The sequence below is a fragment of the Gouania willdenowi genome, chromosome 9 (genome assembly GCF_900634775.1).
Source record: "Gouania willdenowi chromosome 9, fGouWil2.1, whole genome shotgun sequence".
Classification (NCBI taxonomy): Eukaryota; Metazoa; Chordata; class Actinopteri; order Blenniiformes; family Gobiesocidae; genus Gouania; species Gouania willdenowi.
The window spans coordinates 37,828,955-37,849,641 of NC_041052.1; the positions used below are offsets into that span (position 1 = coordinate 37,828,955).

Consider the following 20,687-nt stretch of genomic DNA (forward strand, 5'->3'; position numbering starts at 1 on the left):
CAAAGTCTGCTACACATTACCTTAGTGATGTGAGGAATCCCAAAAATAAAACAGACAACACAAACAGCCAGGGCGAGCAGTTCTTCTCTCTTAACGTATGGTAGAAGTCTGGCTCCGTACTGGTCCTTTATGAAGGTCACAGTAACTTCAACATTGGAAAACTGCACAAACATAAGAAAACACCACATTCATGCTGTTACATTCACTGATAAAGTCTTCAATTTACCTCTTTAGGTCCTGTTTTGATGGTTTGTGTCCAAGTCAGAGAATACCCATGTTTATAGATTCATTACATGCATTCAGGGGTGACAGGGGAGGCAGAGCTTCTCCTGTCAATCTTGAAAATAAATAAAAACTTAATTATAAAATATAATACATTTTGTCAGCTGGTATGTATTATAAACCCTTTTTCAGTTCGAATTAAGTATCAAAATATTTTTTCAATTAAGAATAGCAGAATTTCTGCATGTTCAGTTCAAATACAGAGAGGATATGCTTTGGTGTACTTCTCAGTGGATTGTGTAATTCCTCACAAACTGTGCTCTTATACAATACAAAGTGTATCGCTGTCCCTCTGTATATCTCAAATAAAAAGTTCTCAAACACTCTGATTATACACTCTGTCTTTCCATAATCTGGAAAAAATATGAAAGGTAATTCTGTAACATGTTTAGGCTGGCGGATTAATCATAAAACAGCAGTAAAAAAAAAAAAAAGTCACTTGGTGACAGTACGCCTGTCGCTCGTGAGTCCACAGATTCTTGCGTTACCTAAAATCATCTTCGCTCTTGTTTATATTTAGATTACATTTCCAAAATGAATTCACACTAGACTGTCTACACCCAAAAGGCTTAAATGTAGATTTTGACATGAGTGCTTTAACATCATTTCTTAAAAGGTTTTAGGCACTGCATTTTATGACTGTCTGGCTGATGTGTATGCAGTGTCCTCATCCTTTCATGTTATGTATTTCTTCTATTTGCATACTGTTTATTTGTATATACTGTATAATTAGTCTTCTCCCTAGTTTTGTTCTCTTGATGTACGTATATATTGTGTTGGATATCCATTATGCTTCCTTTCTTACTTTATTCATTGCTGTGCAGTCAGGACTACAAACTCCTCCTCCTCCTGCTTCTGAACTACATCTCCCATGTGATCAGGAGTGGTTTAGCAAAGGTGTGACTGATTGCCGGCATTATATAAGTCTGTTCATTAAGATAATGCTGTTCATTACCCTGATGAAGGTCCTCTGACTGAAAGTTTGGAAATTGAAAGTTTTTACTTGCATTGATCCAAGTGTGCAAATCTGTTTTTCACACAATTATTTGTAATTTTACGTATACTCAATTGGATTTAATTATGACCTCAAATGAAAAATGTGTCACATGTGTGTGTAAAGAATGCTGATATGAGATATAAAACATAATCCATTGTCTGTTTTCAATCAAATGATGAATAAGATACTCTTTTGGATTCAATTGTATTTGTAAATCTCGCCGCACGTCACTGCTTAAGTCGTGCTGCATTTTTTTCAATTATTTTCAAGCTAAGAAAGTGTTGGGCAACGTCAACAGAGACAGAGCCACATGTTCTTTAGGTTTAGGGAAGAGAACATCCTCTTAAAAAGTAACTAAACCCCAAAAAAACTTTTTTCTGATGAAAACAAATGTATTTTGGTATGTTGATTCTTGTCCAACTCTTGACATTCTAGTCAAAGTATTACAATTTGGCGTATCTTGTTGTAGAAATGTTAATGTGACTGCCCTCTATGGGTTGAAACACAGCTATTACATATAATCAAATTTAGCTATTGGCTGAAAATGGCACTTTTTGACTCATTGGTTGCTTTTTGCTTCATGAACCACTACTGTTGGCACCGCCCCTTCTATATATAATGTGTGCTTGTGTGTGTGTGTGTGTGTGTGCTTTCGCTTGCGTGCGTGTGTCCATCCACTTCTTATGGCAACCCCTTTTAACATTTAATAGCTCGTCTGGATATGTATTGTATCTTTCTAGTCAAAATGAACATTTCGGATATCTACAATGGCATTCTTCCTATTCACAATTGTAATTTCAGATATCCACAACGTAATTCGTAGTGAGATGTGGATATCTGCAACTGAATTATCCATATCCATGACTATCAATAACTCCATTTAGGGATATCTACAATTTTATTCTGACTAGTAACGATTCCAAATCAAAAAATCTTCATCTCATCTCCATTAAAAATATCATTAATGGCATTTGTAGATACAGTATCTACAATCACATTTTAACCTGTCAAAATGACGTTATAGATATCTTGAACTGGAATTCAGGGCTAGCCCAGGTCATTTGGGGGCCCTAAGCAAAATCAGTATATGGGGCCCACAGTGTAATTTATTTTTGGTAAAACAAAAACATTTTGGTATTATTATTATTATCCAGGGTTTCCTCCAGAAAACTTGCTAAGCCTAGTGGTAGAGAAGCCCACCGGCGGCCCACCATGTTTTTGTAAAAACATTTATTAACTATACTTAAATGTAGAGTCTTACAAAAAGGCACAATCTTGTTATACAGTTTTAACAAACACAAACATAATATGTAATTAAATTAAATAATATCAATTGTTTTCACTTACATTAAATCCTCGTGAATCTTAAAACAAGCCATTGCTGGACACATTTAAAAGTAAAATAAATTAACATAAATAAAGTGCAAACATGGCCAATCGGTAAAACGGGGAAACTCTGAAGCTTTAGTGATTGACAAGCCTACAACATGAAAAACATGAAAGCTATTAGTTATTTTACAATAGATATTTCATTTTAGTCAGTGTACTGTATTTACATTAGATATTTGTTTCGACCAGCAGAGGGCGCTGGTAAACCAGTGGTCGGTTGCCATGCAGCTATTCTAGCAGTGAAGAAGAGATGCTATGCGCTAGCAGACAAAGCTAATAAAAAAACGTGACTTTTACAGATATTCATGTAATATTACAAATATTTTTTCGGTGCTGAAGGGGGGTAAGGAATCATTTCAGAACATGTTTAAGAGTAGTAGGCGATTCTGTCTCTGCCTACACATCCGGATGGATAAATTCTCTTCAACATGATGAGTGCTGTTGTTTGTATCAGGCATTTTCTTCCACGCTACTTGCTTACAATGAGCTGACCAATCGTGGCAGCGTCACTCTCTGGGTTGCCAGTTTGTAATTACAAACAAATGCATGGCTGGATAGATTACTGGAAATGCGCCCTGCAGTTTTGATGCGTGCAATGCACAGCAGTACCAGTAACATGCAAGTGGGGTTGCCAGGTTGGGGGCCCTAAGCAGCTGCGTATAGGCTGGGTCAGCCATGGTGGAATTACGTCTAGTCAAAATAAACTTGGAGGTATCTCAAACTAGATTTACAGATAGTCGTAATTTTCTATTTATTTGACAAGTCACAATTATGTTGTTGATATGTATAATATTAATTCCGGATTGTCAAATGTAGCTATTAAATGTTAAAGGGCTAGCCATAATTTATTGGAGAGTTGCAGATGTTTACCTCACTGTCCAGGCCCAGACACACCAGCATGAAGAAGAACAGCGGTGTCCAGATCTGATAGCCCGGCATTGTGGAGAGGACCTCAGGGTACACAACAAACACTAGCCCTGGACCTAAATCAAGACATCACCATGACTTAAGACATTGCTAGACACAACAAAAGTTTATCACAAATTCTATGACCTGAGCTGCAGTTTAAAACAAAGTGGACTTTTTTTAAAATTTAAACAGGGTTTTCTATTTATTCTCAGAAGACCAAATATACTGCACGATGTTAGCAGATCTTAAAGCTTCTAAAAACAATGGATGAAATAAAATAATATAAAAGGTTTGTTTGGATATAGACACGTTTACAGGGAAATCAGTTGTAGAGGGTGCAGTGTTGGGAGAAAGAAACTGCATTATTAGAAAGGAAATATGTCGAAACGGACTGGAACAAAGTGCCACCTGGTGGTTGACCTATAATCCCAAATTCATGTTAGTCTCAGAATAGACTTTAAAGTTCTGCTGCTGGTGTTTAAATCTGTGAATGGATTTGGTCCAGAATACATCAGTGAGATGTTAGTCAGGTATGAACCCAGCAGGTCTCTCAGATCTATGGACACAGGTCAGATAGTGGAGCCCAGAGCTCACAGCAAACATGGTGATGCTACAAAGAAGTAGAACAAACTACCAGCAGAGCTGAAGTCAGCATCCAATGTGAACATTAAACATTAAATCCAAGTTAAAGGGCACTCTTTTTCTTTACTGTATATGGCTGAGAGGAAGATTTGTAATCAAATATTAGTGTTGATTTAAACTTTTTACAGCTGATTTTAAATGTTTTTACAGCAGATTTTGTTGTTCTTATTCATTTTTAAACTGCAATTTTTTGATTATGTAAAGCACATTGAATTACCTTGTGTATGAAATGCACTATACAAATAAATTTGCCTTTCCTTGTCTAATGCTGACCGATAAAGTACGGCGAGGTGAGGCTGGCCAGATTTATTTGTTAAGTACATTTCATACACAAGGTAATTCAATGTGCTCAACAATATTACAAGTGAAACAAAACAGCAAATAATCAAAAACATTAAAGAGACAAAAAAAAGTGGCTCAACCAATCAAGGTTTCAGGTGCAGTTTGATTTTAAGTGTAAGACATCTTTTGTCTCTGCTGATTCCATTGGCTGTCAGCCTGTTTCTAAACTATGTGACTTATCAATAAACAATCATTGGAGTTGACGCTTACCATCTGTGGCTATTCTGTCCACTGGTAGGTTATGGGTGTAAGCCATGTAACCAATACCAGAGAAGATCACAAAGCCAGCTAGGATACTTGTGAATGAGTTGCATACCGACACAATTAATGCATCTCTGTAAAGAAAGAGAAGAGTGTATCACATTTACCACAGATAAGGAAGAAATCATCCAATCAGGAAGAAACAAGTTTTCTTACAAAGCAGTCATGGGAAATTGCTGGCCAAAAACACACAATATGACAGAAAAAATGCACAACAAGATAAATACACAAAAAAAATCAAAAAAGGTACTAAACAACAATAAAAATGCACAAACGTACTCTAACACCACACAAAATGACGTAAAAATACACAACAAGAAAATATAAATGATCACAATTATTGTAAAACACACAAACCGACAAAAAAAAATACTGAAATGAGACTAATACACAAAATGGCATCAACAACACACACACACACAAAAAAGTTGTAAACGTGAAAGTGAATGTAACCATGTCAAAAATAAACTGAATAAATAAAAAATATAAATAAATAAAATAAACTCAAAAAACACATAACAAGGAAGAAAAACAGACAAACATGAAAGAAATAAGTACAAAACAACTACAAAATTATGCAAACCTTATATTCTTTCCTGCATTAATGCTCAGATGATCATTATCTTAAATGTTGACATGAATGTTGATAATTAATCCCTCATATCAGAGAATCCCATTTTTATGGCCCCCGCTGTCATTAAAGTTGCCCATGTCTGCTTTAATGGAACTCCTCCCAAAGCGAGGCTTCCTTGCATCAAAAGTTTTACATTGTGTTGTCAACAAAAGACCATATTTGTGCATATTAATGATCAAATAAGTATGTTTTTAAAAACTTTTCCCCATCAGTGGTATTGAGGAACATTTAGCAATTTGGTGATTTAAACATTTACCTGAGAATGTTGTTGCTGAACCTGTTGTAACTGGCCAATGAAACCATGGAGCCAAACGATATTCCCAGTGAGTTAAACACCTGTGCAGCAGCGTAAACCCAAACCTGCCAAAGTCAGACAGGACGCATTAGAGTGAGATCAGTATTAGTCTGTTTTTTAAAGCAGCAGATACAGAGACAAGGAGATAGACAGTTCAGATATCACGCTGCTTTTGTTGATGAATGACTGTCACAGAGCAAAAACTTAGCCAACGAAGCTACAGTAGATAATTATATCTTGGATTTATCTCCATTAGTGGGCTTCACCTCAGCAAACATTGTTCGTCAGACAGAAGCCGTCCTACGACTCTCGATTACAACTCACTTAGTTAAGCGAGTTGATTTCAGCCTGGCTACGTGTGCACTCTTTTGACAGAAGAGGAGATTACAGTGTAAGACCAACCACAATCACAGAGAAACTGGAGAGAAACTTACATGACAATTGAGGAATAATTCTTTAAAAATGTGAAGAATTAAAATCCATAATTCAGACCAAGTGAGTGAGTGTGGAGTGAAAGAATAATCTTTTAATTCTGTAAAGCGAATTTGAGTATCCAAAAGAGCGCTATATAAAATTGATGCATTATTATTATTGTTATTAAAAAGAAAACACTGTTGCTGCAGTAAAAGCAGCGAAGGATGAATGCAGAAATTGATGAGCGTTAATGCTTAAATTAGTGAGATTATAAATGGAGAATAAACAGACACTCTGATCAGTTTCAATTTACCTTTTACCTTGTGTGTGTCTCTGATGCTGCATTCATACAGCTCAGCCTAAATCATAAGGTTGAATACATTTATATTTTATATTATTTTACAGGAGTGAAGCTCTTTGTATCACCATAAAATACATTAATTAATTAATGGCTTTATCAGATGACTAATGTAGGTCAGTCCATCAGGTAAAAATCTCTGTGTCCTATAGAATGTCATGGGTAAATGAAAGGATTGATCAATATCTAAATATTCTTTCTTTCCTGTCAGCGTCACATCAGATCCACACAGAGATGTGTACACAATAATCCTCCTTTTATTGGACAGGTCATTTTCTAGGAGAAATGAATTGGTCAGGAGGCAGGACTTTAGTACTCGCTCAGATCTGATCCACAACAAAACCTGGACCTGACCAGGTTAGTCGTTCAGCCTAAGTTACCATGGTAATTTAGCTCCGTAAAGCCTGATTTAAGGTTCTGCGTAAAATCCGAATCAATATACTGATTCTGGATCAATTTGAAAAAACTGAAATCTCCATTTCTCATCATTGGCAAAATAAAAAAAATAAATCATATTTCAGTTGGTATTGACCGACTTTTATGAAATTTGACTCAGTTATGTCAGGTTGGCACCCCACCGAGTTTCATCCAGATCTCATCAGAATTGCGCATTTCATTGGGATTTTTCAACAAAAAAAAAAAAAAAAGAAAAAGGGGTGCCCATACATTTGGACTGTACTGTATGGTTATAAATGGGCACAGAAATGTCCTCCAAGCCTTTAAAGTGTGAATGAAGATGGTACCAAGTGAGAAAAGTTGTTGTTGTTGTAGTTGTTCTCTTTCTCACCTGCACGTCAAACAGTTTGTTCCAGACAGGCGTCACAAAGTAGAGAACACCATCCTTGGCTCCAGGAAGCTGGGCATTGTTGATGAGCAAGGCGATTAGGATGAAGTATGGAAAGACAGCCGTGAAGTAAACAACCTGTACAAAACCAACCCCAAGACGAGGGTCAGACTTTAGTGAATTATTCTAACTGATTATCTTTGCATTCAGTGAGATTCATCTGTATCCTGACCTCAGGTCTATCTGGACCAAATGATACATCCAATAAATGCAGGTGATGGATTACTCTTAAAAACAAAAAGATATCTGTGAAATCAGATTTCAATTCCCCTTTGCCTTGATTGTTTTGGATCAATGGAACAATAAGTCTTATCTTTGTTGGACTCAGTTTTAAGTCTTCACTTTCCTTTATCGTTCAATGTTTTTAGAAGTTGTTAGATGTGTTATTATTCATAAGCTCTCTACAGTATTTCTACAATGTAAACACAAAAACACAGAAAACAGTGCTGACACCTTGCCAGTGGACTTGACTCCTTTGAATATGCAAAAATAGATGATGACCCAGACAGCAAAAAGGCAGCCAAAGAGCTCCCAACGTATGCCCCCAAGTTCCTCAATGCTGTTGGTTTTCTCCAATAACCTATGGCTGGAGACAAGGAAAGCAATGTTCAGAATTTACTAGGAATGTAACGATTCACTCAACTCCCAATACGATTCGATTCATGATACTGGGTTCACGATAGGATTCTCTCACGATTTATTTTACAAAATAGGACTGTAGACAAATGATGATTGAAAAATATTCATTTTTTTATTTTTTGGGGGGAAAAAAACTAGAAAATACTGTACTATTTTCCTTTTATTTTTCATTGTCAAAAGAATCCCTTGATAAACTATTCAAAACAATGCAATTGAACTAAAAATAAATCTTGAATGAAATAAATAAAGGAATAATACAAATGAAGAAGAAGCCTATTAATTTAAATTCTGGTTTTATAGTAAACAATGCAAAACTGCATAATAGTTCTTTTTCTTTTTTTAAAGTGAAACTGAAAATGTATTTTGTGCCTTAACAATTGGACTTTAAAAAAAAAAAACAGTCATTGCCCTGTATTCACGTCAGATATTTGTTTGGACCAGCAGAGGGCGCTGGTAACCCAGTGCTCGGTTGGCATGCAGATATTCTGTGCAGTGAAGAAGAGATGCTATGCTAGCAGACAGAGCTAATAAAAAACGTGACTTTTACAGATATTCAGTAATATTACAGATATTCTTTCGGCGCTAAAGGGGTAAGGAATCATTTATGAACATATTTAAGAGTAGAAGGCGGCCAGAAACAAAGTAGTGGCAGATTCCGCCCGCCGCCTCAGCATTTGGACAAAAGGATAAATATATAGCGCCCTCTGCTGTTTAAAAAAAGTACTGCGATTCAATTTTCAGAAAATCGATATCAAGCGTTACCTATAAATCGTTTTTTAACTGCCATACGATTAATCGTTACATCCCTAGAATTCACATTGTTAAAAAAACACACTAGGCAAGCCAAGGCAAATTTTTTTGTACAGTGCATTTCATACACAAGGCAACTCAATGTGCTTTACATGATAAAACATTCAATTGTTTAAAATCAATAATAACATTTAAAATCATCAGTAAAATCAATTCAAATCATCAACAAACAACACATCAACAACATGACCAAAAATCTCTCTCTCAATCATATGCAGTAGAGAAAAAAAGTGCCTTTAACTTTGATTTAAAAATGTTCACATTAGATGCTGACTTCAGCTCTGCTGCAGTTTGTTCCACTTCTTTGCAGCATAACAACTAAAAGCAGCATCACCATGTTTACTGTGAGCTCTGGGCTCCACTATCTGACATGTGTCCATAGATCTGAGAGAACTGCTGGGTTCATACCTGACTAACATGTTACTGATGTATTCTGGACCAAACTCATTCACAGATTTATACACCAGCAGCAGAACTTTAAAGTCTATTCTGAGGCTGACTGGGAGCCAGTGTAAAGACTTTAAAACTGGAGTAATGTGCTCTGACCTCTTTGTTCTGGTTCAGACCCGAGCTGCAGCGTTTTGAACTAGCTGTAGCTGTTTGATGATCTTTTGGGGGATTCCTGTCAGAAGACCATTACAATAGTCCAGTCTGCTGGAGATAAAAGCATGGACCAGTTTCTCCTGATCTTTCTGAGCCATTAAACCTTTCACTCTGGAGATGTTCTTTAGGTGGTAGAAGTTGTTTTTGTGATAGATTTGATCTGACTGCTGAATGTAAGATCTGAGTCAATCAGAACACCAAGGTTTTTGACTTGGTCTTTAGCTTTTAAAGATCAAGACTCAAGATATTTGCTGACAGCAGTCCTCTTTTCCTTGTTACCAAAGACAATCACCTCCATCTTGTCATGGTTTAGTGAAGAAAGTTTTCACTCATCCAGCAGTTTACTTTTTCTAAGCAGTCACACAACACCTCAATGGGACCATAGTCATCTGGGTTCAGTGATAGATATACAGTAGTTGTGTGTCATCTGCGTAGCTCTGATAATGAACCTTACAGTTCTGTGAAATTTGTCCTAAAGGAAGCATATAAAGGCTAAACAGAAGGGGTCCAAGAACAGAGCCCTGAGGAACCCCACATGACATTGGTAATCTGTCAGATTCAAAGTTTCCAATGCTTACAAAATAACTTCGCTCCTCCAAGTAGGACTTAAACCATTGCATTACATTTCCATTTAGTTCAACCCATGTTTGCAATCTGTGCAACAAAATTGTATGATCTACAGCAGGGGTGTCCAAACACGGTCCTCGAGGGCCGGTGGTCCACCAGGTTTTTCAATGTGTCCCTGCTCCAACACAGCTGAGAGGCTCATTAGCAGACTTTCTGCAAAGCTGCTTCAGGATTTCAGAAGTGTTTGGACACCCCTGATCTACAGTGTCAAATGCAGCACTTCCAATAAAATGAGAACAGATACTTTTCCTGAATCAGTGTTCAACCTTATGTCATTGATCACTTTGATCAGAGCGGTTTCTGTGCTGTGATGAGAACAAAAACCTGACTGAAATTTATCAAATATTTTGTTGAATGATAAGAATTGACTCAGTTGGTTGAAGACCACCTTCTCAATGATCTTGGCTATGAATGGCAGGTTGCTGATTGGTCCATAGTTAGCCAGTATAGAGGCATCCAGTGTTGTCCTTTTTAACAGAGGTTTCACAGCACCTACTTTCAGGGGTTTTGGTACAGTGCCTGATTGGAATGAGCAGTTAATTATCTGACACAAATTAGTGACAATTGACTTTACAACAGTTTTAAACAAGTTTGAGGGTATTGTGTCAAGGCAACACGTTGATGAGTTCAGCTGCTGAACAGTTTCCTCTATTGTTTTTGGGTTCACTGTAATAAACTCTAACATTGTAGTTCATCACTCAGTGGTTGAAGTTGTTCAAGCTTTTTGTTATTTTGCTGGTTTGTTCTGAAGTTTGACCTCAATGATTGTATTTTTTCATTGAAATATACAGCAAATGCATTGCATTTTCCAGCTGACAGTAATTCAGGGGCTATCTGATCGGGGGGAGTTGTTGACATTTTTGGCAATAATTTCAGAAAAGTATTGCTGCCTTGCTTTGAACAAGCCATCATTGAATTTTCGTAGACTTATTTTGTATAGTTCTAGATGAATTTGGAGTTTTGTTGATCTCCATTTACGCTGAGCTCTTCTACAGTAAGATTTCAAATTCTGCATTATCTCAGTCCTCCTCCAAGGTGTTTTCTGTGTGTTTGGTTTTCTCTTAGTTTTGATTGTAGCCACCACATCTATGACATTACAGACTTCTGTATTAAACTCATCCAGAAGATCATCAACTGTCTCAGCACTCAATGTTGATGTCATTGCTATGGCTTCCATAAACTGTGCACGTGTGTTGTCATTTTTTTTACCTTTTCTTTAAACACACAGAAGTAGGGGGAACAGATGTTACAGTCTCTAGGTCAAAAAAGACACAGAAATGATCAGATAGAGCTAAGTCTCTTACATCAACAGCAGAGATATCAACACCTTTAGAGATAACCAGATCCAAAGTGTGACTTTGAGTGTGTGTCAGACCAGTCACATGTTGTATAAGACCAAAAGTGTCCATTAAAGCATACAGTTCTTTGGCAGTATTGTCCATGTTATTGTCTATATGAATATTTAAGTCACCTGTTATTATTAAAAAGTTGTATTCAGTGCATACAACTGACAGCAGTTCAGCAAACTCATCCATGAATTCTCCATAATATTTTGGGGGTCTATACATTACTAAAAACAGAACTCTTGAATCACCCTTCAGTAAGAATGACTGATACCATCATTCAACCACGTTTGATTAAGAAATAAAAAGTCCAAGTGATGTGTCAAAATAATATCATTAATTAGTAGTGACCTGTGTCGCTCTAATTTGAACACAGCTGGCCTGAGGAGAAGAGTGATCCTGGGCCTGGTATCCTCGAGGAGCGATGGGTGGTGCAGATTGGTTCTTTAGAGGAGATAAGATGGGACCATGGTGGGGTAAAGAGTGGGGTGTCAGTCTTGTGCCAGCCAGAACCAGCTCGTTCATCTGGGCAGTTAAAGCCAAGAAGGCAGGGGTAGGAGAGAAGCTGGATGAGGTGGAAGTAGGTGAATTTTGGGGTGAAGCAGGTGGGTCCTGAGATGTGGGGGTTGGGTTGACCTCTTCATTGTGGCGATTTTGATTTCTTGCTGGAAGCTCATCGACTCCATGTTCTTTCCTTGTTGTTTTGTTTTCCGATGGTACATATTGTCCTCTGTCTTTATCAGGATTGATAGCAGTGTGACTGGTGAAGTAAAACAAGTTGGATGTGAAAAGTTTTACTCCAGCCTTGTTTAGACACAGTCCATCTGCTCTAAAAAGATAATGACGTTCCCAAAAAATAGGAAAATTTTCTATAAAATTTAGTGAAAGGGCAGCACAAGCCGAAGACAAAAATTTATTCCAAGAGTAAATCCTTGAGAATTTCAGATCTCCTTTGCGGACTGGAGGTATCGGGCCACTGATGAACACTTTAGGCTCTAAACAGCTCACAGTTTTTAGCAGATGGGTGAAATCCTGCTTTAACACCTCAGACTATTCCTTGGCTAAATCATTTAATCCAAAATGAATCACAACATTTTTCAAATGTGGGTAATGTGAGATTTTGTCAGCGAGGTCTGATATTGTGTCATGGTAAGCAGATCACTTTCACGTTGCTGCTAAACATCTTCTGAGCATCTATCAGTGTGTGAGGTTGTTGCTTTGGCTTACCATGTCACTTTTGTTTTCCTGAAGCACTTTCAGTCTTCGCAGTTCGAGAAGGTTGTGTGTTGACCTCATTAGAGCAAGATCCTAGATCATTCAGCAGTGGGGCGAAGCGATTACCCAGTTCTCCATGAAACTGGGTTTGTGACTTGGTGATACTTCTGCCTTTAACAGATGTCCACTTTTGTGCCTGGGCAGACAAGGGAGTTGATGTTGAGGCTGCAGTCTGCGAAGCCAGTGCAGGCCAGTCCGTCTCATTATTGATATCAGGGTGCTTTGCTCGGTCCGTTAGCCTTTGAAGTGGATCTGACTTTTTCTTAGGCTTAGTTCCCAGGGTATTCCAGGGAGGACTCACACCTGTTGGCTTATCAATGGGAACAGGATCCTCCCTAGGTCTGATAGCTTTGTTAGCTCGGGCTGGTAGTGAGTTTGCTTTATCCACTCCGCTGTTTTGAAACAGTGGCACAGTCGTATCATTATCATATCCACAGTGTCCATTAACCTCAATGTTTACTTGTATTCTTCACACTGTAATCTCCAGTTCAGTAATCTTTTGGAGAAGACTGCTGTATTCTGTTATGGAAAGAGCCATTCTTCTGCTAGTTAGCTTGCTACTTGTAGCTAGCTAGCTTGCTACTTAGCTTTCCAGTTGAGCAAGCAAATAAAAAAGCAGTAAATGATTACCTCAGAGCCAGAGTCAGATGGTAAATGATAGAGTTTGATGTTGAAGCATCGTATCATTTCTCAGAAGAAAAAGTTCATGTTTAGTAAATAAATTCCTCTGTGAGCTCCGCTCTGCTCTTTTGCTGCCGGAACAAGACACGAGGGAAAAAAACATAGTGTCAAGATTTCTTGTATACTGCCTCCAAGAAACATTTAATTAGAACATATGGTTGTCAAGACATACTGTAGTATTCTCACTGGCGTTTGTCTATCTGTCCGCCTGTCAGCTGATGTGGATGATTGTTAGCAGGATATCTCAAAAACTTTGGAACAGATTTTAATTAAATTTGATGAGCTGACAGACAATGTCAAAATGAAGAATGAATTTGATTTTGGAGATGATCTGGCAGGTTTTGTGGATACAGTACAGGGTTCTCACCAGCGCTGTTGAGCCCGCTACACTGTGATTTTGATCCAATACAGTGTGTTTCGACCAGATTAGGGGCTTTTGTGTTGTTTTTTTTTTTTTTTTTAATTGGTACTGTCATAATAATTGTTGTACACTTGTACACTAAAGGGACTTCCAGGTGTGCCCGTGTTGTTGTAACTCTCTTTAATCTGCATAACTAAGAGAAACATACATTAGCCACATCGTCTATTTAATACAGGGGATTTGCTTGGATGCTCCCTTCTTTACCTGAAGACCCTTGCCACCACTAACTTCCCTTGATGCTGCCTGTGTGCACCCTCCACTTGGTAACCCGTAGTTACCGTTCAATATAAACAGTGTAGCTTCAACTAGACGTAGCGTGTAGCAGCACATGAAGCTTCTCGTCATGTTTATAACTCGCAACAGATCATTCTACATGCCCGAGTACGGATGTGAATACTGTCGGTTGGGACACGTTCGGGCCGTGCTCTGTCGGGCTCGGAGCAGGTCAGGTCTTTGTTTTTAGGCCGGATTAAAGCTAATCTGTGTGCATTCTCAGCTCTGTAACCCATAATCACCATCCAATATAAACAGTTTGCTTCATAATCAAAACAAAAACAATCAACTAAATAAAACAAGACAAAAGTATAAAAATAATGAGTTGGGGGGGGCCCTTTGATCATAACAGTCCCAATATTACTGCGGGTCCCACATAATACCTTATTTAAATTTGAAAAGCGTGGCTTCGATTCAGTTATTTCTGGTCTATACAGTGTCTGTGACTATTCATAAGTAGAGGATCTATACCAAGCATAAGTAACTAACTCTGTTCATCATCATACTTCACCAATTCAACAAATATGTTTTGGCTTTAAAGCAGAACTAAGTAACTTTTCACTTTAATAAATCCTTCTCGTAAGCCCTGTAAGGGTAATTTAAGTGTTTATGGGGTGATTGGGGGGTCTTTCATCTCCCCCTGCTGTCTCTGGCAAGAAAACCGCACTTTCAACTTTCCTGCCTCCGACCCGGTGGCAAGACGTTCTGCTTTACGGCAGCCCAATACAAACTAATGTTAGATTATGACCAGCCCCGTGGCTGCACTTGGTTGTCTACAAATTAACTTTTCTCAAACTTATATCATGGCGGAGCCAGCAAAAAAAGACAGAGAAGACCTTTGTCCGAAGAACGTAGCAACTCCTTGCAGTGACAGCTCAGCAGCAGCACACAGCAATCACACACGCTGTCGTCGCGGCAACAGGCACACGCACACACTCCCAAACCAACACTCCATCAGGCAGCACACACACAAACATCCATCCATCCATCCATTTTCAGAGCCACTTTGTCAGCACACACGAACAAACACATCACACACATTCGCGGCGTCCAGACCCCCCTACAACACTCGCGCCGGCACTGATTGCTCGCACACCTGGCGTTTTCCCTGCGCTGTGAAAAATTCCTGGTGAGAACCCTGCAGTATTGAGAACAAGTTTTGGAGTACAATGTAGAAAGATGTTTGGCTGGTTCTATAGCACCACCTGCTGGTGACTTAGTAGTGGTTCTACATTGTACAATATACAAATATAATACAGATATATAGAATGATGGAAGCTGTCAAGTTACAGAGATGCATTTTAGAGAGCACCGTGGTTGGATTGGCCTGCTGCTGAAAGTGCTTCTGTGACTGACCAGCACATCATGGAGTGGTTGGGACACATTGACCAAGATGGCCTTCACTTTGGACAGGCTCCTCCTCTCTGTCACCACTGTCAGAAAGTCCAGTTTAATCCCCATAACGTCACTGACCTTGTGGATGAGTCTGAGTCTGTTGGCGTCTGCGACCCTCAGCCTGCTCCCCCAGCAAACAAGAGCATCGAGGATCGCACTCGCCACCACAGACTTGTAGAACATCCTCAGCATTTTTCTGCAGATGTTGAAGGACCTCAGCTGTCTCATAAAATAGAGACGGCTTTGGCCCTTTCTGTAGAGGGAGTCAGTGTTCCTCCCCCAGTCCAATTTATTGTCAATCACCACTCTCAGGTATTTGTACTTCTCCACAATGTCCACACTGACCCCCTGGATGGAGATTGGGCTGACTGGCCTCTTGGTTTTCCTTAGGTCCACAATCAGCTTTTTGGTCTTTGGAGAACTTCAGGAGATGACAGGTATCAGTGCAGTAGCTGAAGTCCGTGGTGTAGGTGGTGAAGAGGATGGGATAGAGGACAGTCCCTTGAGGGGCCCTGGTGTTGCTGACCACTTTGTCAGACACAGACACACAGTGTCTCAGACATACACACTGTGGTCTGCCACAATCCAAGACACAAGGGAGGAGTCAACCTGCATCTCAGTCAGTTGTGTCTCCTCTCTTGCACTTGTGTTTTCTCTTTGTCCTTTCTGTTTTATGTTTGTGTTTTCTCTTTTGCAGCCATGCTTTGAACTTAAGGACCACTGCACAAAATGACCCCAAAAACACCCAAAATGACTCCAAAAACACACAAACCCTTGGCTCTTTACTGTATTCATGCTAAGATTGGTCATTATCCTAAATGCTGACATGAATCTTGATAATGTCACCCTCATATCAGATACAATCACATTTGTGTGGCCCCCGCTGTGATAATAGTAGTCCATCTCTGCTATACACAATGGTTTTGTTTTCTTGTTGGGGTAAGGAATCAACTGTGACACCTTACACCAGTGTTTTTCAACCTTGGGTTCGTGAAACCATGTGGGGTGATTTGGAATTTAAATGGGGGCCCTTGAAATGTCTAGTAATTGATTGGAAAAAAAAAGAAATTTAAAAATCAATTGCTTACATTTCTTAATTATTCTTTTTGAAACTAAACACAAAACACAATCCTAATGAACTGTATTCCCTGCTTTCACTTTCTCAACAGAGTATAACAAACATGATCAAAAACGAATTGTAGAAAGGAAAAAAAAAGTATTTTTTTGTGATAAGAAAATAGGGTCACGCTACAAAAAAAGTTGGAATCCATAGCCTGGATTTTATTTTCAAAGAGTTATATTCTAACAACAGGTTACTACCATTTTTGGACATATTTCTGCTTAAAATTCACTTATTACCTTTGTATTATAGAGATGTCTTGACGTCTCTGTATTGATATTTTACATTAACATTCAGTAATCCAGAAAAGGGGGAACTTCCTGTGATATTTGTAAAAAAAAAAAAAAAAAAAAGCGTCCACTCACTCAAAGAACTGCTGACTGGCTGACTGCAGGTGAGTGCTATTGCCTGCTAGAAAACCACTGGAACACTTTCCAGTGACGTTCCAGGTGTTGTTGCAGGATGTCCAAGGCAGGACGGCTCTGAAGGAGCTGAACAGATAGTAAAGTGCCCAGCTCAGGATAATGGCGTAGTATGTAGGGAACAAAAAGGAGATGAAAACTGTGCCCAGGCCCACACCTGTAGAGACAGGAGGGAAGAGTTACTGCAATTCATATTGTGATGGGACACAAGTAGGGGATTTTATTTTGGTTTGGGTTTATTGTGGTGTGGCTTTTGATTCCATGTTGTTTGCTTTTATTGTGGCTTTTTGGTTGCATATTTTGGACACTTTTAGCCTGTTGCCCCTAGCAACCCCAGCAACTGTCACTTTTGGCTAATCAATGGCCCCCTGCAATCAAACACACCTGCGACGCATCAGACCGGACCATAAAGAGGAGGGCACGGAAGACAACGAGAGACGCGAAACGCGGACGAGCCTTGCCGAGGGAGGGAGCGGACGCCCTGGGGGCGTGGCGGCTGTGGGTTCGTGGGAACGCGGACGACAGACGAGCCTTGCCGAGGGAGAGAGCGGACGCACACCTGATTTGAAGCCCTGGAGCACACAGCAGACCCCGCGAGCTATCGACGCGAATCTACAGTAGAGGCAGGGGAGACTCTGCCTTGCCTGTAAGTATACAGACGCCCTAGGGGCGTGTCGGCTGTGGGTTCGGGGGGACGTGGCGCTGTGTGCTGGCTGTGTCATTCTGTGACAGGGAGGATCGAGACCCAGGGGCTGCGGTAGTCCACCAGAGCGGCCCGGACGTGCAAGCGGAGCGAGACGGAGACCTTACCCCGACGCGAAACTACAGTAGAGGCAGGGGTTTCCCCTGCCTTGCCTGAGAGGTCCCTGAAAGTGAATGAGCTGCGGTATTTACGCACGGCGCCCGGACTGGTCTATACCGCCCTCTCTGGACAATATTTTAGATTGGTGTTCTATGTTTGTTTTAATAGTGTTGTGCTAGCCTTTTAGGTTTGCAAATATTAAATGGTTAACGTGCATCCACTGTCTTTTTATTGGGCCAGTTGCTCTCACTACATTGGGTTTTAATATTTTATTGGGTTGACCAATTTAATCGATTTAGTATTTCTAAAACCCTCTCGGGCCCATTACAATATCATATAGTGTCCAATAACCAGAGGTGAAAGTAACTGATTACAAGTACTCACATTACTGTAATTGAGTTGCTTTTATGGGTACTTGAACTCTTGAGTATATTTCTAAATCAGTAATTTTACTTGCACTTAAGTACGTTTTAAAAGAAATACATTTCTACACCCAACCATAACTGAGTAAAGGATTAAATGCCGGTTATCTTCTCAGGTTTAGAGTTCATAAATGTAGCTATACTATAGTATTTTTTTTATTATTTTGAATTTAATTAATTGGTGTCATACTATTTTTAAAAATAATTGCACATTTAGACAAACTTTTTATTTTATACAGATGCCTTTGTGGACAATATAAATTAAGTTCCAACTGTGCAAGATTTGGTCTCTTCCTTTTTAAGTAATGAGATATTTACTGTATATACAAGGGAACCGTGGCAAGATTTGTCATTAAAAACAAATGCGGGGGATGAAAGTAACTAGTAACTTTTACATGGAGTACTATTTAATTGAGCTACTTGTACTTGAGTATTTTATGTATGATTTCTTAACTGCCGACATTAGAACTATGTGCATGTTAACACGGACTTTGCAGGTTTTTCTGCTATAAATGACTTGACTTCTCCTGCTTGTGACGCTCTACTCAGGAGTAAAAGCCTCACGTGCTTTTGTTTTGCTTATGTGGTGAAAATATGGCCGTTTATAATGCTGTGTTCACGGATAAACATGCATGTTTACTTACCAGAAATGTACGTTCAAAAACAATAATCATAGTGGAGCCGTGTTGTGGACCCTTCCGCTCACAAAAACGTTACATTCCTTTGAATGTTTGTCAGCACAGCCTCCGTCCACAGTCATGGAGACGAAGGAGGAAGTGAGTTCGTGACCAGAGATTTAACGGAAGTTTGGAATCACGGGAATAATATTAAATAATCATGAAATATTAACTTAAATGACTTATAGAGGTACAAAAACGTTTTTAATATTGACCTTTTTTTTTATAACCCAAACTGCGATACGGTGACGTCATAAACCCGGAACTGGAAGTAACGCGCTCAACACTGCGCTCTTACCGAGGGAGCCGTAATTATAAAATAAACGTTAATTTGACCGTTTTGCTACACCAAATTACTCTAACATAACATTAATTAACGTGGATGCCGATAGATTTTTTTAGATGTGTCGCAGTTAATCACCGTTCATCTGTTTTGCCATCGAAATGGATACCGGAAGTCGACTCAACTGTGATCAAGATAGATGATAGAACCTTTACCTGGTCAGTGTTTTAGTCAGTGTTTGGTTAGTATTTGTCTGATCAATGTCTGTTTGGTGAGTGTTTGTTTAGTCTGTGTTTGTTTGGTCAGTGTTTGTTTGGTCAGTGTTTTTTCGTTCCGTGGGTACCGCAAGATGGCCGCATCTACAAACACATCTACAGACGGTTTAGACGCTGCTCCTCACCTGCCTTCAGAGAAAGACATTCTGCTACTAAACGCCAAAAAATAAATTGCCAAACTACGGGAAGAGATTCATCACCTTTCTAACGAGCTAAAAAAGAAAGATAAATTATTCACCAAATATGCAGGCACAGTTGTATAGTAGCGCTGTCATCCTTCCTCCATAATACTCCATTTGACAACGACACAGTTCCCTGGGAGAATCCGGGTCCAGGACTGTCCTGTTCCACACCACGCCTACCATAGTGGGCTGAGGTTGTTGTTCGCGGGCATAGACAACAGAATAACACGGAAAATGGCGTCCCTCCTCCTCCGTTTACTCTCCACAATCATTTTGAAGCTCTCTCATATGAAAACGGGGACAAACTCAGTCCAATTAAGCTGACCGAAACAACCGCCAGGAAAACGCCTCCACCACTGCCTGGATTAAATTCCCACTGGCCAAAAACCTCTTCTGTCGCCCGTCAAAACCTCCTCAAAGCTGCAGTCCAGAGGAATGCTACTGCAGCACCACTTCACTGCCAGCTGATCACCCACAGACATCAGCGACCCTCGTGCCGTTAGAAGCAGAGCTGCTTCAATGCCAACCGGAGCCGATAACGGAGAATTTCCCACAGCTTTCTGCAACCCGAACACCACCAGACTTTCCCACACAGATGCCCCAATGCCAGTCAACTCCGAGGACGGAAGCTCCACCACAGCCAGCTGTGATCCACCCGCCGGACGTTCCCGGCAAGTATAACAGGCGCACACTCACTATTAACACTCTCTTCCTACAAACTACACTCATTATTGGCGATTCAATAACAAGGAATATTAGATTCTTTAATGCCATCACACACTGTATTCCAGGTGCTACAGTTCACACTATCTTAAACAAACTTAATCAAATGTTACCCACGCTGCCAGCAACTGTCACTAAAATAGTGTTACATGAAGGGACAAACGATACCACCCGACATGAATTGATACAAACCCTGAACGAGTTTAACCTTCTCTTTAGCGTTCTAAAGGCAAGTGGGAAATCTATATTCATTTCTGGCCCTCTTCCTACATTAAATAGGGGTATAGAACGATTTAGTCGCCTATTACAGCAGCACAACTTCTTACAATCCTGCTGCAAACTCCATA

General features: G+C 39.5%; 1 protein-coding gene across 3 annotated transcripts in view; it reads right to left on the minus strand.

Annotated features, from left to right (window-relative positions):
- The window catches only part of LOC114469719 (sodium- and chloride-dependent GABA transporter ine-like), a 45,866-nt gene that overhangs the window by 5,649 nt on the left and 19,530 nt on the right, over positions 1–20,687 (minus strand). For all 3 annotated transcript variants that reach the window (XM_028457477.1, XM_028457479.1, XM_028457476.1), the window contains exons 4-10: positions 16,920–17,133; positions 7,821–7,953; positions 7,311–7,445; positions 5,713–5,816; positions 4,772–4,896; positions 3,539–3,651; positions 21–161 (exon numbers count right to left, since the gene is read on the minus strand). In XM_028457477.1, coding sequence (XP_028313278.1) covers positions 21–161; positions 3,539–3,651; positions 4,772–4,896; positions 5,713–5,816; positions 7,311–7,445; positions 7,821–7,953; positions 16,920–17,133 — 965 coding nt within the window. The remainder of the gene's footprint in view (positions 1–20; positions 162–3,538; positions 3,652–4,771; positions 4,897–5,712; positions 5,817–7,310; positions 7,446–7,820; positions 7,954–16,919; positions 17,134–20,687) is intronic.